Consider the following 21,906-nt stretch of genomic DNA (forward strand, 5'->3'; position numbering starts at 1 on the left):
CACACACACACACACACACACACACACACACACACACACACGGCTTCCAAGTTTGTGGAGAATGCAATTAAAGGATCATGGAATTTTCCCATCTACCCTCCGCAGTAGACACATTATCATCCTCGTTTTGATGGATGAAAGGGGTTAAGTAACCTGCCCCAAACCAAACAGCTCCTGATGAAGTCAAGATTTGGCCTTGGCCTCCTGGATCCCATCAACAATCTCTTAGCCTGGCAGTGCTACGCACTGGGTAACCGCAAGGTAAGCAGTTTGGGCCCACCAGCTGCTCTGTGGGAAGAAGACGAGGCTTTCTGTTCCTCGTCTCTGGGATGACAGTGGGAACCCACAGGGGACAGCTCTACTCTCGCAGAGGGCCACCGAGTCACAGTGGACTCAATACACTGAGTTTTATTGTTTTCCCCTTTTTTTCTTAGCCTGCTCTTGCCACGTGACACTTGAGGCTGACCCCAAGTCCCCTCCTACTACCCGACCCCCAGATCTCCTATGTCCTTGTATCTCCACTGCTCTGGCTCCTTGGTTTCCGGCTGCGTGGACTCCCTGGGAGCCCCACCGGCAGCAGCATGGCTTCAGCTCCCGCCCGGTCTTAAACTCTCTGGGAGCTTGCACCGTCCTGGGCCTCAGCCAGGAGCCCCGATGGCGGAGTGGTTATGCCGAGCGGCTAACCCCACGGGCAGCAGTTGGAAAAGACCGGCTGCTCCGAGAGAGAAAGACAGGGCTTTCTGCTCCCAGGAAGAGTCACAGCCTCGCAAACTCCCAGGACCATCATCAGTCCCATAGGGTCACTCTCGGGGGGAGTCTTGACTTCAGTCATCGCCTTGCTTTCCTATGTCAAGGACTTCCGAAGCTTCCCCTCGAGTCCCCGTCTAGGTTCCAGCGGTCCTGGGGGAACAGTGCGGAGCATGCTCAGCTGCTAAGCAGAAGGTCGGTTCCAGTCTCCCGCTGCTACAGTGATCTGCTTTCATCACACTGGGCGCCTCCGCTTCTATGGAAGTGTAACGTTGACTGCACAAACCCTACGGGGACTCAACTCTGCCCTGGCAGGTCACCGTAGTCCAAATCAGCATGCTCCACTGTCACTCTGAAAGTGGCAGTCCTCAGCTCCCACCTGGAATGCATCGTCCTGCCTAGCCAGGCGCTCCAGCTCCTGCAGCCGATCTGCATCCTTTGATGCCCGCCTGTCTCCACCACCCACCCTACTCCAATGACGATTGCTTCCACCTTCTCCGCGGCATCCAAGTATCTTTCCCCATTTACTGCGCGAGCTTCTCCTCTGGTCTTCCTGCCTCCTGTCTTCCTCTCTGCGACCCATTCTCTACTCTGCCACCTTCTCAATCCTATCACTCTCCTGCGGTATTCCTGAAAGGCTCTCAACTGCCCACACAGCAAAAGCTGAGCCCCTCGGATTAGCAAGGAAGGCGCCTGGCCCTGCCTGCAGCCTCTCCAACTGCCACACTCCTGTCTACTCTGCAGGGGGGCGGGTCCCTCCAAGAGCGCGTGCACACCCGGCTCAGGATGCGCACCTTTCCCCCAGGAACGTGCTCCTGATCCAGTCCCAATCCAGGACTGAATTATGTCCTTCCTAGAAATGTGTTGGAATCCTAGCTCCCACACGTGGATGTAATCCTATTTGTTACGTTAATGAGACGCGTGGGTGTACAATAAATCTTAAGCCTAATCCCTTCTGAGCCCTCCACAAGCAGGCACAAATGGGGAGGAGCGATGGCGGACCGGACAAGGCTCCTCCCCCAGAGCTGTGCCCTGAGCTGCGAGGAAACAGAAGCCACCCACTTGCGGTGTTTCTCACAGAGTAACACTGGGCAATGAAGAGTTTCCCCTTCTATAAATTTCCATGGCACCCCCTGAGGAGCTTGCTCCCACACTGCAGGATTCTCAAATGACGCTGCCTGGTACCTGGCTAGGAGTAGGTGCTCAATCCACACTTTCGAACACAAGAGGAAACACACAGAGAGCTTTTAAAAAACAGTACAAGTAGCACAATACTGGGTCCGGAGCTTCTTTCTCTTGGGTATCCGGTGCAGGGCATCCACCTGCACCCCTGAGGCCAGAGGCTCACTCCAGCACTCTCTTTCCATGGTAAAGCTCAGGCATTCCGCCTCCTCTCCCTGTCTCCTCTGCCAAGGAGGATGAGGTTGCTTGCAGATCTGGGCTGGGCATGAGAGACTGCCCGAATGGGGGCTGACCCCCGCTCCACTGGCCCCAAGGTGAAATGGACCCACTTCTGATGGTTACGGTGGACGTGATCTGGGCATAGGGTTAAAGTCTCTCTTCAAAGACAGTAACACCACTTTGGCATCAAAAATGACGTGTGGGTTTGAGTAAAATGAAGCAAGAGCCATCACGTTCCTGGCTGAATCTACAGATAGGGTAGATGGTATTGGACTTTCCTGTATGTCTGGAAGTTTTTATGATACAGTGATGGGATGGGGGGAAGGAACATAAACGATCGATGCGCTAAACTGTCAGTACGTTTTAAGAAAAGATATACTCTTGGGAAGTATGGCAGGCCTACAAAGAAAGGAAATCGCCTTCAACTCAATACTGCTGTGGCTTCCTAAATTTCTCCCGCCCTCCTGGCTTCCTCCTTGGCTCTCTGCCACTTTTCCTCTCTACCTTTTCCTCCCTGTTCTGATTTCACCCTCTTCTGCGCTTGCGAGCACACACGCACACGCACACACGCACACGCTCTCTCTCCACCGTGGCCAAGCCTGAGGATCAGGGAAAGCTATTATTACCTGAGGGACCATCAGAGCTGGGGCCAACATGGATCTGGACGGTTTCAAATGGGGATGTTGGACCATCCCCCAGGAGGCATAATGGGGGTGCTAAGGACTCTGTCTTCACATCCAGCACCTCACCTATACCAGGGGCCTGGGAGAGAGTGGGGCAGGCAGAAGGAGAGGGAAAAACCAAAAAACAGGAGAGGGGGTGAGCACAGCACAAGAACGAAAGCTTTAGTGCTCGCAAACCACCGATTCTACAACAGTCTGGTTTCAGGGGAACTGAGTGTCTTCCTAGGATATACCTTGGGCCCTCATTCTCACTTCTCTACTTGTGGGAGAGCTGACGTCTCAAGTTAGAAATAGGGTCTTGGAGGAGACACCCTAGTAAGAAGCACTGGCAGAATTCCCTGTGGTTAACCATGCTTTCCTTCCCAGCTACCCTGACCTCGGGACAGTAAAAGGGCCCCGTCTTCACTTTTAGACAGAGTAGAGAGATGAACTTGAGGGCATCCCCCAAATGGGGAAGGCGGGGAAGAAGGGTAACTCCCCCCAACCCCCACCCAATCAGAGCTCAGAGCACACAGGCCATTTCTCCAGTATCTACGGAAGAAAGGAATGGAGCGGGTGCCTGCCACTGAGAGGAGGTGGCGGAGGAAGCTGGCTGGCTCACCTGGCTGAAGGGCTCTGTAGAGAGATGGGATGATTCGGAACTGAGGGAGGAGGAAGAGCAGGGCGAGGAGGGTTCAAACTTCACCTGAAGATCTGGAAGGGAAGGGGTTCGAAAATCACCAGGAATCGGAGCCGGAGAGGAATCCAAAAAGTGTCCAGGGACCTAAGGGTGGGGATCCCCCTACTAGGGAACCAATGGGGGAGGGGAAGAACGTGCAAGGGATTATGTAGAGGTGGGGTGAGAATGCAGGGAATTCCAGACTTCCTAGTTCCTGGGAAACAGTGAGAGGATGAGGGTTTCTGGGAGGAGGAGGAGGAAAGCAAAAAGGCCGTGTTACCTGGGAAGATAGGCAGGGAGTCCCATGGGGGCTCAGGGGGGCTGACATCCATCCCCACGTCCAGGGACCGGCCGTCAAACTGCAGGTGGGAGCAATCATCAGGCAGGAAGGTGAGCCTGGAGGCACGGTTGCAGAGGAGCTCTGGCCTGGGGAGGTGTCCTGGGTCTGGGTCGACTCCCCCACCCCCACGCCCCCCACCCCAGGATTAGAGACAGGCTGCGGGAGCCATACCGGGACATCCTGCTCGGGGCAACGGAATAGCTGCGTCTGCTCCTCCGCCACTTCATCCAGGCCAGTATACGGGGCACAGTCTGCAAAGGGTGAGGAGGGTGAGGGGGTGCAGGTGGAGGGGGTGGTCCGGTGGCCTAGCCTACGGACCTGCCCACAAGCCCCTGCCCCATCGGATCGGTCGCTGACTTGGAAAGGGATCCAGCCACCGACTTCTGCCTCTCCCCACGGACTCCGGAGCCACCCAATGCTCCCGAAGCGAGTGGAGCTCGTCCCCAACTCCCAGGGTACCCCCACCCCACCAAATGCACAGCGGGGGGGGGGCCCTGCTCCGCCCTTCGGAGGGTGGATTCCGGATCGGCCCAGCCTTCCTCGTTGGGCCTCCGGCTCCTTCCCACGTGCCTCAGGGCCACAGTTTGCCGCCGCCCCCTCCCCTCCCCGAGGCCGCACTACGCAGACCCCAGTCCTCTGGGCTCAGCAGGTTGTCGGTGAAGAAACGCGTCGGGTCGGCAATCTCGCTGATGAGCATCAGCTCCGCCATCTTTGCCCCCACCCCCCCAGCATGAGACGCTCCCGAGGCCCGCCTTTCCCCGTCGTCAACGAATCGGTTGACTGCTGAGGACACAGGGGGGCGTTCCGGAAGCTTCTCCGACCAATAAGAGACCGGGGTGGTGAACACATGGGTCAATAGAAGCGGTGACTGCGCAGCTCCGGCCAATCGGAGCACGAGCGGATGCGGTAGCGGCCTCACCGCGCCGGCTGTGAGATCTGCGCATGCGCCCAACAGGGCTGCGTGCTGCAGAGCATCCTGGGAGATGTAGTTCAGACTTTAAACCTCGGCCCCCTCCCCCAGTCTCGCCTATCTACGTTCAGACGCCGGAAAAGGCGGGTAGCTCCTCCCCCAAACCGAGCATCATAAGAAAGAAGGTCGGCGAGGCCACCGCTACGTCCTTTAAGGCAAAAGCCGAAAATGGGATATGGGGTGAAAGTCCCCCCCCCCCCCCACCTCTAGGCTCCCCGGAAGTTTCACAGCACAGACCACGAGTCACAGGTTTCAGTCTCTTATAAGGGTGAATTTTTAATCAGCCAAACATCTTGCGGAGACCCTGAGCCAACGCAGCGTCCTGTTTCCTGCCCTGAGCGACCACCTTCCCCAGCTCCTCCTGAGCGGCCCTGTTCTTTGGGTCGATGGCCAACACCTTCCGGAGGTCATCAATTGCTTTCCCCAGGTTGCCAAGGGCAGCTTGAGCGACCCCTCTTCGGTACAAAGCCTTCACGTGTCCAGGCTCTCGCTCCAGTGCCTTGTCACAGTTCTGGGCGGCCAACTGGGGCTGCCCAAGCAACAGCTGGCAGGCGGCTAGGTTGGCATGGAGCGCGGCTCGTTCTGGAGGGCCAGGTGGAGGTAAAGACAGCAGCAGCCGAAGAGCCCGTCCATAGCATCGGGCAGCCCCTGCAGGGTTCCCCGCTCGAAATAATTCTGTACCCTGAGCACGTTCTTCCCGGGCCAGGGCTTCCTTCTCCCTGGCCTCCAGCTCCCAGGAGTCCCGGCCCTGGGTGAAGGTGGCCAGGGTGAGCCTGCCGGGGGCCCCGGGGTGCCCAGGGAGCTGAAGTTCCGCCTGCTCTCCCTGACACATGGACTCCAAACATTTCTCCACCAGCTCTCTCCAAGGGTTTTCCCTCCCGGGCCCCATTCCCACAGTGAGCTCTGTCCAGCCTCCTGGCAGTCCTGCGCCTACAGGAAACCCCGAGACCAGTACCCGACAGCGAGAGCCCAGCTTGGGTTTCTCCAAGCCCTGGCCACGGGTTACGATCTTCTTGACAAAACTCCCATCGGGACAGTACCAGAGATGGGAAGCCTGAAGGGGCTCTCGGAGCTCACTGGCCGATCCAGGACACTTGGAATCTTCTGCAAGTTCAGTGGCCAGTTCGTGAGGGCGCTCTAGAATTTGGCTGGTGGCATCTGGCTTTCCACCCAGCTCCACGGTTTCCGTAGGAGCGCCTCTGGGCGGATGCCTAAAGTGAGGAGCGGGGTCCTCTTGCGCTTTCCTTCTCCACTGTGGGTGCTGTTGGGAGGTGTCCTCTTCTCCCTCCGCACTGCCTGGCGGCATCTCCATTTGGCTAGCTGGTCCCTTCCACCACGGGCCGGTGGTGTTGCTCAGAGAGCGATGGGCCTGATTCAGGCCAGCAGCTGAAAAGAAAACCACAGCGGTGCTAGATGCAGAGTTCTTACTGAGAGTCCTGCAAACCAAGTCCTGCAACTTGGTTCTGCAAACCAAGACCCTGGTGCTGAAAGTCCCCAACTCCCACCACCTCCGGCTGCACCGACAACTCGGCCTATTGCAGCCTCCGTGGTACACTTCCCCGCCACCACGCAACCGCATTTAAAACTACACAGTCCACAATTCCTTGCGGTTTGAAACAGCCGCCCTACTACGGAGAGCCAATAGAACCAAAAGTACCCGAGAGGCCGAAAGCGCGTCAAAGATTGGTGGCAATTCCAGGACCATTCAAATCACCTCGCTTTCCCAGGCTAACTGCCCACAGAGTACGGACCTCTGAATCCTTCCCAAAGCGGAGGCGGACGAGCAGGGGACAGGCACTGACCGCAAATCCCGGAGCGCCCCCAGCACGGCCAATCGAGGCCAATTCCGGGCAGCCAATCGGAAAGAGGGAAGCGTCCGGTTACCCCGCCCACGGGGCGTGACATCATTTCCTGCAGAACCAGGAAGTCGCAGGCCTGAGCAACCGACGCAGACCGTGGCCCGGGGTCTTGCTGGCAGGTTGTTGGGGTCGAAGTCTCAGGAAATCCTGGAATGAGAAAACCTTGGGGCCGGGAATGGCGGGGCAGGGGGAAGGGAGCCTCAGAAGACAGGCGAGGCTCTCTCCTCCCTAAAAAAACGACAGGCTCAGAAACCCACGAGGGCAGGTGCACCTTGTCCTATAGACTCTATAGTATAGAGTCACAATGAGCATCAACTCAATGGTGGTGAGCTTGGGTTTTGTTTGTTTTTTTAATCATTGGGGGCTTGTACAACTCTTATCACCATCCATCCACCGGTTGTGTCACGCACATTTGTACATTTGTTGCCATCATCCTTCTCAAAACATTTTCTTTCTGCTTGAGCCCTTGGTATCAGCTCTTCTTTTTTTCTCCTCCCTCCCCACACCCCCTTCCTCACGAACCCTTGATAATTGATAAATTATTGTTTTGTCATGTCTTGTACTGTCCGACGGCTCCCTTCACCCACTTTTCTGTGAGCTTGGTTTTCACTTTTGGATTTAACCCAACTTCACCCCCGTCTCATCATTCCTTGTGCCCCTTCAATTTGTCTGACATCCTGCGTGTATGATGGATACAACCTGCTCCACCGGTGTGGCAACGGAAAACTGGTTTTGTTTCTTTGGTGATTCAGCCCTGCCTGTCCAGCTTCCTGGACAAGTTGCTACAATGCTTCTTGGACTTCCTGGGCTCCTGTTGAAAACCAAGCCACCTCTTTTTCCTCCCTGTCCCACCTCTACCCTCCCCTCCCGCATTCCCCCACCCCTGGTTCCCGGTCTCCTGCTGAAAACTGATCCTTTCCACTTAAGGCTGCCAGTCTATAAGTCTCTAAAGATTTGATTTCACCCTAATCCCAGGACAAAGATTGTGAATGTGTATTGTACGTGTCTTAACTGAGAGGGTCATTTCAATGGCCTTTCCATGATCCGTTCCTTTGCACTAAAAGAAAATATATCGTTACAAGTGTATTACTTTCTAACGTTTGCAGGTAGTTTTGTGTGCGTGCTTTTCCGGTCCGGCCAACTCTTCAGGGCAAGGAACTTGCCTTATTTCTTGTGTGTTTCACTTCCTTCCCCATTCATTCATTCAGCAAATGTTGGTTGAGTTTGCTCCTTTGTTTGTGTCAGCACCTGCTTTGTGCCAGGTAGGGGAGTCCTGGTTGGCTACCTAGTGGCTTCCTGCTGGGCTGCTAACCTTAAGATTGGATTTTCTACTCCTGCAAACAGCTACAGTCTTGAAACCCACGGGAGGTGGGGGTAGGGGCTCTGTGAGTCAGCATTGACTTGATGGCAGTGAGGGTGTGCCAGGCAGAATTCTAGGAACTGGGAATACATAGGTGAAGGAGACAGACACTGTTCCTCCCCTCGGGTCGTTTATAGTCTGGCCCATTAAGTCATTGCAGTGATATGAAGAAGAAGGGGTTATTGTGAACGTGAATAACGGGCAACGAGGGACCACACCGTGAGGAGACGTTTTTGCCGCCCCCTGTTGAATTGTATGGCATGTGCATAAAGTGCTCATAACGCTGTTAAAAGAAGAAAAAGACGACCCTGTCAAAAGCTAGGCCAAGAACTTGAATGGACAGTTCACCGAAGAAGATACACAAATCGCCAACAAACACATGAAAAAAAATGTGCAGCGTCGGTTGCATCACAACTGTCAACAGGAACAAATTCTCACCTCCCTTCTACTAGGACGACTGAATGGGGGGGAGGGGGGACAAAGTAAAACAGCAGGTCTCAGTGAAAATGTGGAGAAATCAGAGCCCTCATCCATGGCCAGCGGGATTGTAGAACGATACAGTGACTGAGAAACAGGAGGTTCCCCCAAAGGCTCGACATAGAACTACCGTGTGATCTGCTGCTGTCACTCCTGGGTGTAGACCCGAAGGAATTGACAGCAGGAACACAAACCCAACTGGACACCAGTGGCCATCGCAGCGCTGTTCACAGTGGGTAAAACGGGGGCAACTGACATGCCCACCAGCAGATGAATGGCTAAACAGAACATGGGTCATAGACACCATGTGACTTGGTCATAAAGACCAGCGAGGTCTTGCTATATGCCATGACACGAACGAGCCTTGAACACATGATGCTGAGTGAAGTAAGGCAGCCACAGAAGGACACACACTGCGCGCCATCGCCTAAATGAAGTATCTTGTGGAGACACATGTCTAGAGACCAGAGTTTATGAGTGGTCACCAGGGGTGTGTGGGAGGACGGAGGATGAGTCCATGCTAAGGAAGGTAATGAGTTTCTGTCCAGGGTAATGGAACTATTTGGAAATGGTTGCACAAGATGAAAATGAGGATGATGGGGGTTAAGTGGAGGGCAAATGTTTTGAGAATGATGAGGGCAATGAATGTACAAATGTGCTTGACACTATTGATGTCTGTATGGGTTATGATAAGAGTTGTATGAGTCCCTAATAAAATGATTTAAAAAAAAGATGAAAGTAATTAATGTCACTGAACACTTCTTGTATATATATATATATATATTTAAGTCTAAGCTGAGTGTGGAACTCAGGGAGAATACAAAGAAGTTGAGAGCTACAAGGTAATTTGTAAAGTGGCAGTTGGTTGGCGGTGTCCCTGCACACACAGGGCATATGACACCTTTCCTCTAAATGAGTGGCAGAGGAGTCTTGGGGGGGGGGGGCGTCTAATTCGTCCCGAGTACGTGTTGCTGTTTGTTGTTAGGCGCCATCAGTTCAGTCCGGTTCTGCCATGTGCTGACCCCTTGCACAGCAGGATGAAGGTAACACTGCCCAGGGTGGTGCAGTGCCGTCCGGACAATTGTTCCAGCCACTCTCTGAGCCCATTGTCCTAGGCCCTGTATCATCCCATCTCATCAGGGCCCTGCTTTTTTGCAGCCCCTCCACTTTGCCAGCATGTTGTCCTTCTCCAAGCCCTGGTCTCTCCTGACAGTGTGCCCAAAGTACGTGGGGCAAATTCTCGCCATCCTTGCCCGTAAGGAGCATTCTGGCTGTACTTCTTCCAAGACAGAACTGTTTGTTTGTTTTTAATCATTTTATTGGGGGCTCATACAACTCATCACCATCCATCCATTGTGTCAAGCACATTTGTACATTTGTTGCCCTCATCCTTTTCAAAACATTTGCTTTCTACGTGAGCCCTTGGTATCAGCTCCTCATCCCCCCCCCCACGAACCCTTGATAATTTATAAATGATTATTATTTTGTCATGTCTTACACTGTCCGACGTCTCCCTTCACCCACTTATCTGTTGTCCATCCCCCAGGGAGGGGGTATATGTAGATCCTTGTGATCGGTTCCCCCTGATCTGTTTGGAAATCTGTCGTACTTTCAGTGTTCTTTGCCAGCAGCATAGTTCAAATGCATCGATTTTTCTTCAGTCCTCCTTATTCAAAGTCCAACTTCCACACGCATATGAGGCAATAGTGGTATAGTGCTTACGTGTTGGCCTGCGATCGGCATGGGAAGCAGCTCTGCGGAGAAAGACCGGGCTTTCTTCTCCCGTAAACAGTTACAGTCTCAGTCAGCATTGTCTAAATGGCAGTGAGTTTATGAGGGGCATTAGCCCGGGTAGACGAGAGAAACAAATTCATAAACACGCATATGTATATAAGGGAGGGAGAGATTTACATACAAGAGGAATCGAACATTGAGAAAACATCCCAGCCCAGTCCAGATCAAGTCCGTAAATCCGATGTTAGCCCATATGTCAGATACTAATCTATAAAGTCCCCTTCAGACTCACGAAACACATGCAATGACACTGAATGCAGAAGATCACAGGCCAGAGGGTAGAAAGTCCTCGGATCCAGTGGTGTTGGAGACATCTCAGCGCTGGCAGGGGTCTCCTCATCAGGGTGGGTCCATGAGTCTGGTCAGCTGCAGTGTCTCCCAGGGAGTGTCAGAGAGAGAAGGGTCTTTGGCCTCCAAGGAGGAAGTACCAGATTTCCCAGAATTCTCAGGAGAAGGCCATGCCCACACAGAGGCCTCATTGGCTATGATCTGATTGACAGACTAGACTCCACCCCTACACTCTTAATCCTCAAATTGACAAACGATCACATATCTACCACATGAGGTGACTGAAAATATCATGGTTTGGGTCAGGCGTATCTTAACCCTCAGAATAACATGCTTGCTGTGCTGGTTACATAAGCTTGTGTCAACTTGAGGGAATTACGAATGAAGGGGTGGAGTCTAGCCTGTCAATCAGGTCAAAGCCAATGAGGCCTCTGTGTGGGCATGGCCTTCCCATAAGGATTCTGGGAACTTCCTCTTTTTCTCCGGGAGGTGGACCACGCACTCTCTCTGCTACACATTCCTGTTGACAAGGCACATGGGGCCACGCTGACGGCAGCCAGGGCCCTGGAGACGCGTCCACTGCCATGGGGGACATGGGACTTTCCACCCACCGGCCTGTGATCTTCCTGTATTGGGCATCATTGCATGTGCTGCATGAGTCTAAAGAGGAATTTTTGAGCTAATAATACTGGACATATGGGCTAATCTTGCAGTTATGGACTTGATCTGGACTGGGCTGGGGCATGTATTGATGCATAATTACTTCTTGCTATGAGATTCTCTCTTGCACCTATATGAGTGTCCGTGAATTTGTTTCCCTGGCCAACCTGGACTCACACACTTGCCTTTCGGCACTTTTAAGTGGTCTTCGGCAACAGGTTTACCTACTGCAGCGGTTCTCCACCTTCCTCATGCCAGGACCCTTTAATACGGTTCCTCATGCGGTGGGGACCCCCCAACCATAAAACTACTTCCCTTGCTACTTCATCACTGTCATTTTGCTACTGTGATGCATCTGGCGACCCCTGTCAAAGGAGTGTCTCGACCCACAGGTTGAGAACCGCTGACCTAATGCAGTGGACCCTTTGATCTCTTGACTGAGTGCCTGGAACTCAGCAGTGGAATACAGCAGGGTCCTCACCAGCATGGCGCTGAGGAAGTCAGAGATGTTCAATGATCTACCCTGTTTCCCCGAAAATAAGACATTGTCTTCTATTAATTTTTGCTCCCAAAGATGCACTAGGTCTTATTTTCAGGGGATGTCTTATTTTTCCATGAAGAATATGGTACACATTTATTGTTTTATTAAAAGAGACCTCACACTTCCTGTCTGCTGCGGCTCTGCCACAGCCAACAGTGAGCTGTGCAGGGGCGTCCCGCCGTTATGGTCCAGAGTCCAGAGTTACGGTAGCTTCAGGGGGCCTTATTATCAGGGAGGTCTTATTTTCGGGGGGGGGATGCCTTATATTTCGGTGAGAGGCAAAACTAAGTAGGTCTTATTTTCGGGGGACGTCTTACTTTGGGGGGAAACAGGGTAGGTACAAGGGCAAAAGGGGCAAGGGAGATCTTTATTGCAAGGGCGGGGGAGGGTATCTGAAAACTTGCGGAGGGGTTGGGAGAATTGAGCTCCAAAGGAGGGCCTGATTTTGACGTGCACAGATGGAGGGGTTGTGTTTTTCCCTGCCTGCCCCCCTCTCCCTTTCAGGCCCTGTAGCCAGCATGAGGCAGGAAGGATCAAGCAAAGCCACTTTGCACGCTGTATGATTCATCTCCAGCGTGCCAATCTCAGCTTTCTCAGAATACTCATTTGGATCCCCAGGCATCCAGCCGGTTGGAAGTTTTTAGACTCTCACATTCCCCGGCATTCCGGGCTCGGCACGTGGAACTGGGCCCTGCACTTAGTCTCTGCCATTTAACTTCGCAGGAGACAAAAACACTAGCCTTGCAAAGGCTAAATAAAGTCCCCCTTCTGTTTAGCTTCTGTGGTTTCTGTGGTTTTTCGTTCTAATGGGCTTCGTGTCCGTTCTTGGCCTCCCTACACACACACACACACACACACACACACACACACACACACACACACACGCTGCCCTTACAGGCAGGGCTCCCAGAGGCAGGGAAAAGCAGACTTTGCCAACATGAAGTGTTTAATGAGAAGAGCCGCCCTGTACCGGACACTCACCAGGCATTGCGGTCAGTGTCGCAGATACCTCGGCTCATCATTTGCTCACACAACGCCGTGAGCGGCAATCTTTCCATTTGCAGCTGAGCCGGTCTTCCTGGTGCCACCTAGGCTCCTGGTCCATGTGTGTGTCAACACGGACCTATTACAAAAGACCAATCATGGAAATAACACCTTGAGGCTTAAAGAAAAGAAAAAATAAAATAAAATAAGAAGAAAGAAAGAAAACATCTCTCCAATTGGCACAGGAACTACCAGTGCAGTTTGTTGGAAATCTGTCAGGAGTGGCGGAGGCTGAGCGCAGAGGCACCAGAGGCTGAGGCAAGGCCGAAGAGAGACAGAGCCGAAGAGCAGTGGGGAGACTGTGAGACTGGGGGCAGGCTGGCTCAGGGTGGCTTCCTGGCTCCCCGAGGCAGAGGCAGAGGGACCCCTTGGCTGAGAGGCTGAGGGCTAGACCGACACTTGGCTGCTGGTCGAGGAGAGGTGTTGCTGTGGACCCATGACTGCATCTTTAAATTTTTTTCTGATCTGATTTTGACTTGTGATGACCCATTTCACTTCCCTCCTAAGCCCTCCCCCACCAAAAAAACCTGTGAAAAATGAATCGATAACCCAGTAAATGTTCACGATCATTTGAAAAAGAAAATATTCCCAATGTCCTTGAAGTGTCCTGTGTGTTCCTCCCGAGTGTCTCTCTCACCGAGAAGTGTCCACCGTTCCAAATGTGGGACTTTCACTACATAGTAAAGCAGCAAAAGAGGTTTTCTCCCTGCCCCATCCCCTCAAGATGAGGCAAAGTTCTCCTCAAGATCATGTTTTCACGGGAAGGATTTCAGTGAAGAGAAGAAAACGGAACATGCTGGAGAAGGGAAAAAGAATTTTAAACACCGTGTCCCAGCAGGGAGAAAGGACAGGGTCCCAGCGCAGAGACTTGCGGGGGATGAGTGGGGGCAGATCTGGGTCTCTTTCTTTGCGACAGTAGGGGAGGCAGTGAACGGGGTAGAGCGGACCAGGAGGATGTTCCCTTATGAAAGCTTCGTTTTCTCACTGAAAGGGGAAGAAAGGGTGTCATCCAGGGGAACAGTAGCCTCGGTTTGGGGGGATGTGAGCCAACCGGGGAAATGTGGGCTCGCTGGCCCCCTGGAAGTGAGACCAGGCAGCATGATTGTGTGTTTTTCCTTAGGCACATTCCGCTGTTGAAGCAGGCAGAATTGGATTGGACCAGCGTTTAAGTATATTGGGGGCATTTGGGCCCAAACGCAACTACCTTTCCCCCCGAAAACAAGACAGTGTCTTATGTTAATTTTTGCTCCCAAAGATGTGCTAGGTCTTATTTTCAGGGGATGTCTTATTTTTCCATGAAGAAGAAGACGGTACACATTTATTGTTGAACAACAAAAAAGGAAATTTAAGCAGGTCTTATTTTCGGGGGATGTCTTACTTTCGGGGAAACAGGGTAGCTGAAAGGTTGACAGTTCAAAGCTACCCAGCGGTGCCTCATAAGACAGCACACTGATCTGCTTCTGAAAGGTCATCACCTTGAAAATCCCTAAGGGCCTATTGTACCCTGTACACAGGGGGGCCGACAGCATCCGAGCCAACTTGATGGCAACTAGCAACAACAAAGTGTGTCAGAGAGGGGTCAAGATAGTCTGAAGACTGCAGGGGGATGAGCGGTGGGATCGAAATCAAATGGTGAGGGATTGAGATGCTGAGGCCATAAAGGGGTGATTGATGATAGAGTCAACAGAGGGGAGAGCCGAGTGGGGCTGAAGATTTTCTGGAAGAGGGGTGACAGGAGAAGTTGAGATTTGAAAGGTGCGGCCGTCAGTGGTGGTAACAAAGCTGAAGGTATGGCAGAGAGAGAGTGGCTGTGGAGGGAGGGGGGCAGGTCTTTGGAACTGAGGAAGACAAGGAATTAACCAAGGCACTGGAGTAATGATCTCCTGGGCTACTGAAGGCATCGACAAGGATGTGGTTGGGTGCAGTCTGGTGGGATCCTGGAGACCGTGACTCTTAGGGACCCTTCAAGTCTGGAACTGAACTCACCCTGGAGGCTCAACTCTCAGCAGAACAATCAACCCAAGAAAGACAAACTCGCTGCCTTCCCGTTGATTTAGATTCATCGCTAACCCATTGCCTAGAGCACCACCACCCCTGCTGGAGATGCAAACAACACCAGGGAGGCACACACTCCTTGGAGAAATCAACTGCAGAGGAGAGAAAAGACAGCATTTACCCAGAGATAAGGTTCAGGAGTCAGGAAGGGCTAGGAAAGAGAGAGAAGTGGCAACGGGAACCCTAGGAAGGGGTGAGATGCTTGCTGTTGCATGATGGGAATCGCACTCAAGGCCATGGAGCAAAATGGGCATGAGTTGTTGAAGGGAAAACTAACTTGTTTTGTAAACTTTCACCCAAATCACAGTGTCGATGTTTTTAAAATTCTAGGATAGAGGGGCTAGTACAGAGGGTAGACTGACTGTGAGCCAAGTGCGGAATCTTCCAGGAGTGGAATCTTCCAAATGGGGAGTGCTGACTCAGGATTGAATTCTGGGAGCTCATTGGAACACTCATGAAAGGACAGCCTCTTTGGGCAGATGGAGTCTAAGTTAATAGGGATGCAAATCCAAGGACCTCAAGTCCAGAAGGGACTGGCTTACCGTGGGAGGAGAGTCAGATGGGAAGGTGTTTCCCCCTGAGGAAGGAGGAGGGTGGAGCCATGAGGGACCAGAGGAGAATTGTGCCCCTCAGGGTAGATGTTTCCAAAGTAGATCTCCACGTCTTTCTTTTGAGGTCCCTCTGGGTGGCCCCAAGCCTCCAACCAAGTGTATTAACCATTTGCACCACCAAGGAACTCCTGGATAGATAGATACAAGTCGCTTCCATTCGCTCTGTTCTCTGCCCAATTGCTTTCCATTCCATCGAGTTCCAGGATCGATTGTCCAGCTTTTATCTGATGAGGAGCTATAACACCGTAGATAAACCACATTTGATGAACGACTTTGCAGTCGTGGAAAATGATACAGACAGCCAGACAGTGGGGCACAGGGGCTCCTCGTCCCATGTCAGGACTGAGCGTGTAACTATTTTCCAGTGGGTGTATATAACGGGGCTTACCGATCTTTCAAAAGGCATACGAGTCATACAGCGAACACGCTGCATAGTCGAAGGGTTATATCATAAGTGGGTATCATAATACACAAGCAAGGAGGTGGATCATCATCATGCCCTAGTGCTCATTGACCTCGACCCACCCCCCCAGCCCTCCCCAGGGGGTGTTATCTCTGAATCAGCAAGAGATGGCAAAACAGAGTTTGCTGTTTGAAAGGTGGGTTCGGCTATAGAACCTGATTGCTTTTATCTACAGATAACTACCCTCCAGGCATAATGAAGTAGCCAGACACAAGGGTGGTTTATCTATGATGGTAGCTCCTTCGAGACTGCTCCTTAATGGAGGGCGATTGAGGATGGGGGCCACATTATTCGGCCTGGGGAACGTGTGTTTGAAAACATTTCTATCTCGGCACAATGGAGCTCTTTCTCCAAGCAGGGCTAGCTTTCCGTGCCCGTGGTTTCGAGTGTAGAAATACGGTCAAATACTTTCGACCAAGTCCTCAGTTTACCACACTTACTATACGTGTATCATGAAGGGAAGCGATCAAAGGAAATGCACATCCAGTGAACGTGGTGGGGTTCAACCTCATTAGAGTTTGCATGCAGGAGCCCTGGCGGCAGCTGTGTCAGGAGAAAGAGAAAGCTGTGGACCCCCACAAAGAGTTGTAGTCTGGGACACCCCCAGGGCCAATCCGCCCCGGTCCTATAGGGTTACAGGGCGTCCTCAGTTCAGTGGCAGAGAGTTGGGGGTTTGGGTGGCTCTGTGGGTTAGGTTTGGGGCTGCTCCCAACCAGTATGGTCATTCAGACCCACCCGCTGATCCTTGGGATCTTTGTGTTTCCGTCAAGATGCACAGTCCCCGGAACTCTAGTGTAGATCCTAACCTCTATGCTGGGAGCCTTGGTGGTGTTGGATTTACCTGTCGGGCTGCGAACTGCCAAGGTGAGCAGTTCGAAACGACCAGCCACTGCAAAGGAGAACGATGAGGCTGTCTACTCTCGTTAGAGAGTTACAGTCTATCCCAAAGTTCATCCCTGAAAAAGCGATTGTGACTGACATCTAACTTTCCTCTTAGGTTGTTCAGCTATATTTTGGCTGAATGCGCGCCTGTTACATATCCAAATTTGCCACTAGTAATTAAAAAAAAACAAACACTTTTGGTTGGCTAGATAAGTGAAGATTGCCCAAGAGTATGTGGATGCATGCTCCAGCAATAGCTAGAAATAGTTTGGGGATTCATGGAGGGGTTGCCAAACATTCGAGGGCTGTTGATTGCGTCATCATGGTGGGTTTTCATTTGCTTTGAAACTGAGCTCACTGATGAAACAATGGTCGGAAGAGAAAGAGACCTCCTTCCTGAGCAAACAGAAAGAAAACTTTCTCCCGGAGCTGGTGCTCTGGTTTCCGACTTCTAGTCTTCTCCACTTTGGGGTGGGGTGGGGTGGTGATTTCTGTTCCTGAGAGCCATCCGCTCACTGTATGTCTGTCGTAACAGCAGGAACTAGCTATGACCTCGATAACTCTCTTCTGTCTCTCTTTTGCCTTTGGCTGGGCCATAGGGTCCTTGGGTGATGCAAATAGTTCATGAACTTGACTGCTAATTAAAAGGTCAGAGATTCAAGTCCACTCAGGGGTGCTTTGGAGGAAAGGCCCGAGATCTACTTCCAACAAAAATCCGACATTGAAAATGCTGTGGAGCACAAGTTCTGCCCCACACATAGGGCAGAGATGAGATGGAGTCCACGATACGACAACTCTTTATTTTAGTGTTGCGAAAACACACAGCAAACATACCCCGTCCGGCAGCTTCATTACCATTGAGTAACATTGGTGACATTCTTAGAGTTAGGTAACCATTCTCACCCTCCTTTTCTGAAGTATTTTTTCCCCATTAACATAAATTCACTCTCCCCTCCAGCGAATCTTTCAACGTGTTATTGGCAATTTGATCCCACAAGGCAGATCTGAAAGGAGCTTAATGCTTAAGCAGGTATTTTTTACTAATTAAGCTAAGCTATTGTTTGATTTTAAGAAGATTTTAGGAGGTATTTTCGGTTTAAAGATTGTCTTTAAAAAAAGATTTAAAAAAAAAAGGATTGTCTTAGGACAATAGTTTCAGGGGTTCCTCCAACCTTCATGGTTCGAGGAAGTCAGGAGAGCCTGAGAATGTGAAGTTCTGTTCTGTATGTTCCTCCTTTGGACCAGGATTCTTCTATGGAATCTTCTATCAAACTATTGGGTCATACTCACCAGACACCATCCCGTCTTCTGGTGTCTTGGCAAAGGAGACGGTTGTTCATGGAGGAAATTAGCCACCCATGACAGCTTCTTCTTTCTCTGTGGCTCCAGGCGAATAGGCCAATTGCTGTGCCTTGGCTGGTGGCCTGGACAAGTTCCACTCCCCACCCCACCCCCTTTCCTAGTGGTCCCTGAAGGGACCTCAAGAAATATGTGATTCCCAGCCTTTGCCGTCCTTAGCAATCATCTGGGAATCCTTAAAAAATACGGATACTAGTGAGCTCCACCCCAGAGAGTCTGATTTAATTGGTCTCGGATATTACCTGGGCTTTGGGGCTTTAAAAAGCTCCCCGGATGGTTCTAATATGTAGTCAGGGTTGAGCACCATGGCTCCAGGGAGTACTTGGTGTTCTGTTTAGAAACCCACTCCTTGGCTGAACTCTGACATTTCTTCCTGCTAGGGTGGGAGACCTTAAAGGAGAGGTACAATTTAGCCCAGATGAGGACAATATGCTGAGCAAAAACTTGGGGGTGGGGGGCCTGGGAATCAGCAAACAATGTAGTTTACTACAGTAGAGGGGAGATGCCATCGAGTCCATACTGACGCATAGTGGCTTTCTGAGACTTTGACTGTGACTTCTGGGACCAACAGCCCAGTCTTTCTCCTGGTGGTTTCGAACCGCCCATCATTTGAATCGCAGCCCTTGTGTAACCACTACACCACCAGGTCTCCTGGAGGAGAGGGAGGAGATAACTCAGTCTGATAACAAGGTTGAAGAAAGACACCTGGGGGACTTCACATTATAGGAAGGGTTAAAGGTCAGATTGGATTGCACCTACTCTCACCAGTATTGGGTCTTTAAGGGCTTTTGGCAGTGGAGTGTGTCGAGGTGACTTGGAGTGAGGAGAGGTTAGAAGCGAGACCTGCTAGCAAGCTGTTGTAATAATCCCAGATGAGGTCATTTTTCTGGCAAGGACTGCAGAGGGAATAGAGAGTTGAGATTGCGGATTCAAAAAGATATTTTGGCAGTAGAGTGGATTGTGTTTTAACAATACTGTTCATTAGAAAGTAGGGCAGGAAGGCGAGATAGTGGCATTGAGTTTTCAGATAAGAGGGACTAGGGAAATGAGGCCACTCGCGGAGCCCGGGAAGGGGGCTTTCGGTAGCATCTCACCAGTTTGGTGTGCAGTATGTGGAGTGTGGAGGAAGGATGCAGGCTGGTCCATGTGGCGGTGTGTTCCCCAGACACTGCCAGAATGTCTGCGTGGAAATGTATAAGCTGGCGAAGCATCTGGTTAGACGTGAGGGGTGGGTTAAAACGATAGCTGAGTTCAGAGTTTTTCAAAGCTAAGAAGAAACTAAGTCCAGAGGTACACATAGGAAAGGAAGGGGGAACCAAACAAAAGTTAAGGGGAAGGAGGGAAGATGGGAAATGTGTGTGGAGGCGAGTTTATATGGAGAGGGGTGGGATTGCCACTGGTTAGCATGTGTGGTAGTTATATAACTGCCCGTCAATTTGAGAGGATTCAGAGTGAAGGGGTGGAGTCTAGCCTGTCAATCAGTTGATAGCCAATGAGGCCTCGGTGTGGGCATGGCCTTCTCCTGAGGATTCTGGGAACTCCGGTTTTCCTTCTTGGAGGTGAGAGACACTCTCTCTCGGCTCACTCCCTGCAAGACATTCCTGTGGAGAAGACACATGGAGAGAGGCTGATGGAGCCGGATCTCTGGACCCAGAGAAGCCCCCTGGAGACTCCTGTCAGTGCTGAGATGCTTACAACGCCACTGGATCCACAAGACCTCCCACCCACTGGCCTGTGATCTGCCTGCATCATTGCATGTGTGCCTGAGACTGAAGAGGACTTTATAGATTGGTATCAGACATATGGGCTAATGTCAGACTTACGGACTTGATCCGGGCTGGGATGTTTTCTCAATATTCCATTGCTCTTGTAGATAAAGCTCTTTCTTATACTCATATGAATGTCTATGAATTTGTTTCTCTAGTCCACCCGGACTGAGACAGCATGCTAGGCTGATAGCCATCAGAGTGGAGGCCTGATTCTACCCAGAGACGCCTTGGATGAAAGGCCTGCCGAGCTACAAAAATAAACCCTCCAAACTCACAGTCCTTAAGTCCATTTTGAGTCATAGCGACCCGATGGGACACAGTAGGCTGCCCCTGTGGGCTTCTGAGATTGTGACTCTTTACAGGAGTAGAAAGCCAAGTCTTTCTCCTGCAGAGCAGCTAGGGGTTTTGAACTGTTACCATTGTGGTGAGAAGCCCAAAGCCTAACTCACTCTGTCACCAGGGCTGCTTTGACAATCAAAGGGGTCGCGGTGATTTGGAATGGACTTGATTCGATGTTCGTTTGGTGGAGATGACCTGTTCCTGATCCCCAGGGAGTGAGGGATCAGGGTCAAAGGACCAGCAGGGAGGCAGAGTACTGTGAAAAAGTACTTCCTGCAAGAACAGCTTCGGTCAAGTAGGGAGTGGGAACAGATTTCGAGGGGTTAAGAAATAGGGGGTATGAAAGAAAAGACTGAACAGGCACATCTCTGATCACAATACTCCCTTAAGTGGGAAGTGGGGGGGCGGGGTGGGGGGACCGGGGAGGAAAAGAGTAGGTGTTAAGGAAGCAAAAGTAGCGAATGTGTGAATTCCATTTGTCCCAAGATGAACTTGTGACTTCCACACCCCACCCCAGCCCCGTCTCCTCCCCGTGTTCCCCAACTAAGCGCATGACTTCTCTTAGAGACGGGAAGCTCCCTGAGGGCCGGGGTCACATCTGCTGTCTGAGCGGTTGCCTCAGCAGCACCTTCCCCATTGGGGTGAGCATGTTCTCCACACATTCAGTGCCAGCTGTTTCGGGCAGTCCTCTACAGGTGCACAACCTCAGCCCACAGCTTTTGTCCAGCCTCACTTGCCTCCAGGTCTAGTGGTCACTCAATGTACCCCCTTCCCCCCAAGTCCGACTTGTACTCCAGGCTCAGTTACCTCCTCTAACCCCACCCACTTTGCCTTCCCTATATTGCCTCCACCCCACATGAGTCTCTAACAAGACAACAGCTGTTGGGAGCTGGAATTCTCCCAGCCACCTCCTCACCCCCAACTCCTAACCAACTCCCTGACTGGTCTGGCCTTTTCTCCTCCTGTCTGGGCACAGGTCTTCTTGCAAACCCCCCCTTCTCCAAAGGCCTACACCCAATCTGGCAGGATGTGGGAAGAGGGTCTCCCCAGGTGCGTGCCTACTGCCCCCCCTTTTCCTTCTGTCTCTGTGGAAGCCTATGGACGGGGTTTCCGCGAGCTAGTCTTTGGAGCATGGAAGGAAGAGCCAAGGCAAGGGCCAGGCCTTTGCAGGCTGCAATCAATCTATGGGATTGCAGGAGGTAAACCCACGCGGTCTCTTTAATAGTATCTTTCAGAAGTTGACACACAGGCACACGCAGACCAGAACAAGGCGGGGGGTGGGGGGGGTGGGGGTGGGGGCACCGGGGAGCTCAGGGAGTAGGGGAATAGGCCGGTTTGCAGCCGGGGTTGGGAGGTCCATAGCCCGGGATCCCTTCTGCCCCGGGGCGTAGGTGGGGCGGCGGCTGGGGGTTGGGATGGGTAAAAGAGAGTATTTACAGAGAACCGGAAAGTCCTTCTGATTTTAGGAGGAAGGGTCCTAAATTGGAAACTCCCTAAAAGTCATTCCTGAAACAACAAAAATTTGAGACTCAGGGATTCGCAAGAAAACAGGTGGGCACAGGGAGTGGAGCGATTGTATCAGCAAAAGAGGGTGCGCGGGGGGGGG

General features: G+C 51.8%; 2 protein-coding genes across 5 annotated transcripts in view; both read right to left on the reverse strand.

The window, feature by feature from the left end:
* ATF6B (activating transcription factor 6 beta) overlaps nucleotides 1–4,550 on the reverse strand; it is an 11,345-nt gene extending 6,795 nt beyond the window's left edge. The window contains exons 1-5 of one of the 2 annotated variants that reach the window (XM_004711720.3): nucleotides 4,457–4,550; nucleotides 4,001–4,080; nucleotides 3,770–3,848; nucleotides 3,433–3,524; nucleotides 2,775–2,910 (exon numbers count right to left, since the gene is read on the reverse strand). In XM_004711720.3, coding sequence (XP_004711777.1) covers nucleotides 2,775–2,910; nucleotides 3,433–3,524; nucleotides 3,770–3,848; nucleotides 4,001–4,080; nucleotides 4,457–4,538 — 469 coding nt within the window. In that variant the 5' untranslated portion in view covers nucleotides 4,539–4,550. Of the gene's footprint in view, nucleotides 1–2,774; nucleotides 2,911–3,432; nucleotides 3,525–3,769; nucleotides 3,886–4,000; nucleotides 4,081–4,456 lie in introns of those variants that run through there. The other variant, XM_045292860.1, reaches the window with a different exon arrangement.
* Nucleotides 4,551–5,049: 499 nt separating this feature from the next.
* On the reverse strand, nucleotides 5,050–6,595 carry FKBPL (FKBP prolyl isomerase like). 3 transcript variants are annotated; one of them, XM_045292922.1, is made up of 2 exons: nucleotides 6,551–6,595; nucleotides 5,050–6,185 (listed from the first exon to the last, which is right to left on the reverse strand). In XM_045292922.1, the coding sequence occupies exon 2, from the start codon at nucleotides 6,109–6,111 to the stop codon at nucleotides 5,080–5,082; it is 1,032 nt and encodes a 343-aa protein (XP_045148857.1). In that variant the 5' UTR covers nucleotides 6,112–6,185; nucleotides 6,551–6,595; the 3' UTR covers nucleotides 5,050–5,079. The 3 variants fall into 3 exon arrangements, with proteins under 3 accessions (XP_045148857.1, XP_045148858.1, XP_012862463.1); XM_045292923.1 differs by lacking the exon at nucleotides 6,551–6,595 and adding an exon at nucleotides 6,514–6,536; XM_013007009.2 differs by lacking the exon at nucleotides 6,551–6,595 and adding an exon at nucleotides 6,457–6,512.
* Nucleotides 6,596–21,906: the final 15,311 nt, after the last annotated feature.

The sequence above is a fragment of the Echinops telfairi genome, unplaced genomic scaffold (genome assembly GCF_000313985.2).
Source record: "Echinops telfairi isolate 266 unplaced genomic scaffold, ASM31398v2 ScPeMD7_655;HRSCAF=1070, whole genome shotgun sequence".
NCBI lineage: Eukaryota > Metazoa > Chordata > Mammalia > Afrosoricida > Tenrecidae > Echinops > Echinops telfairi.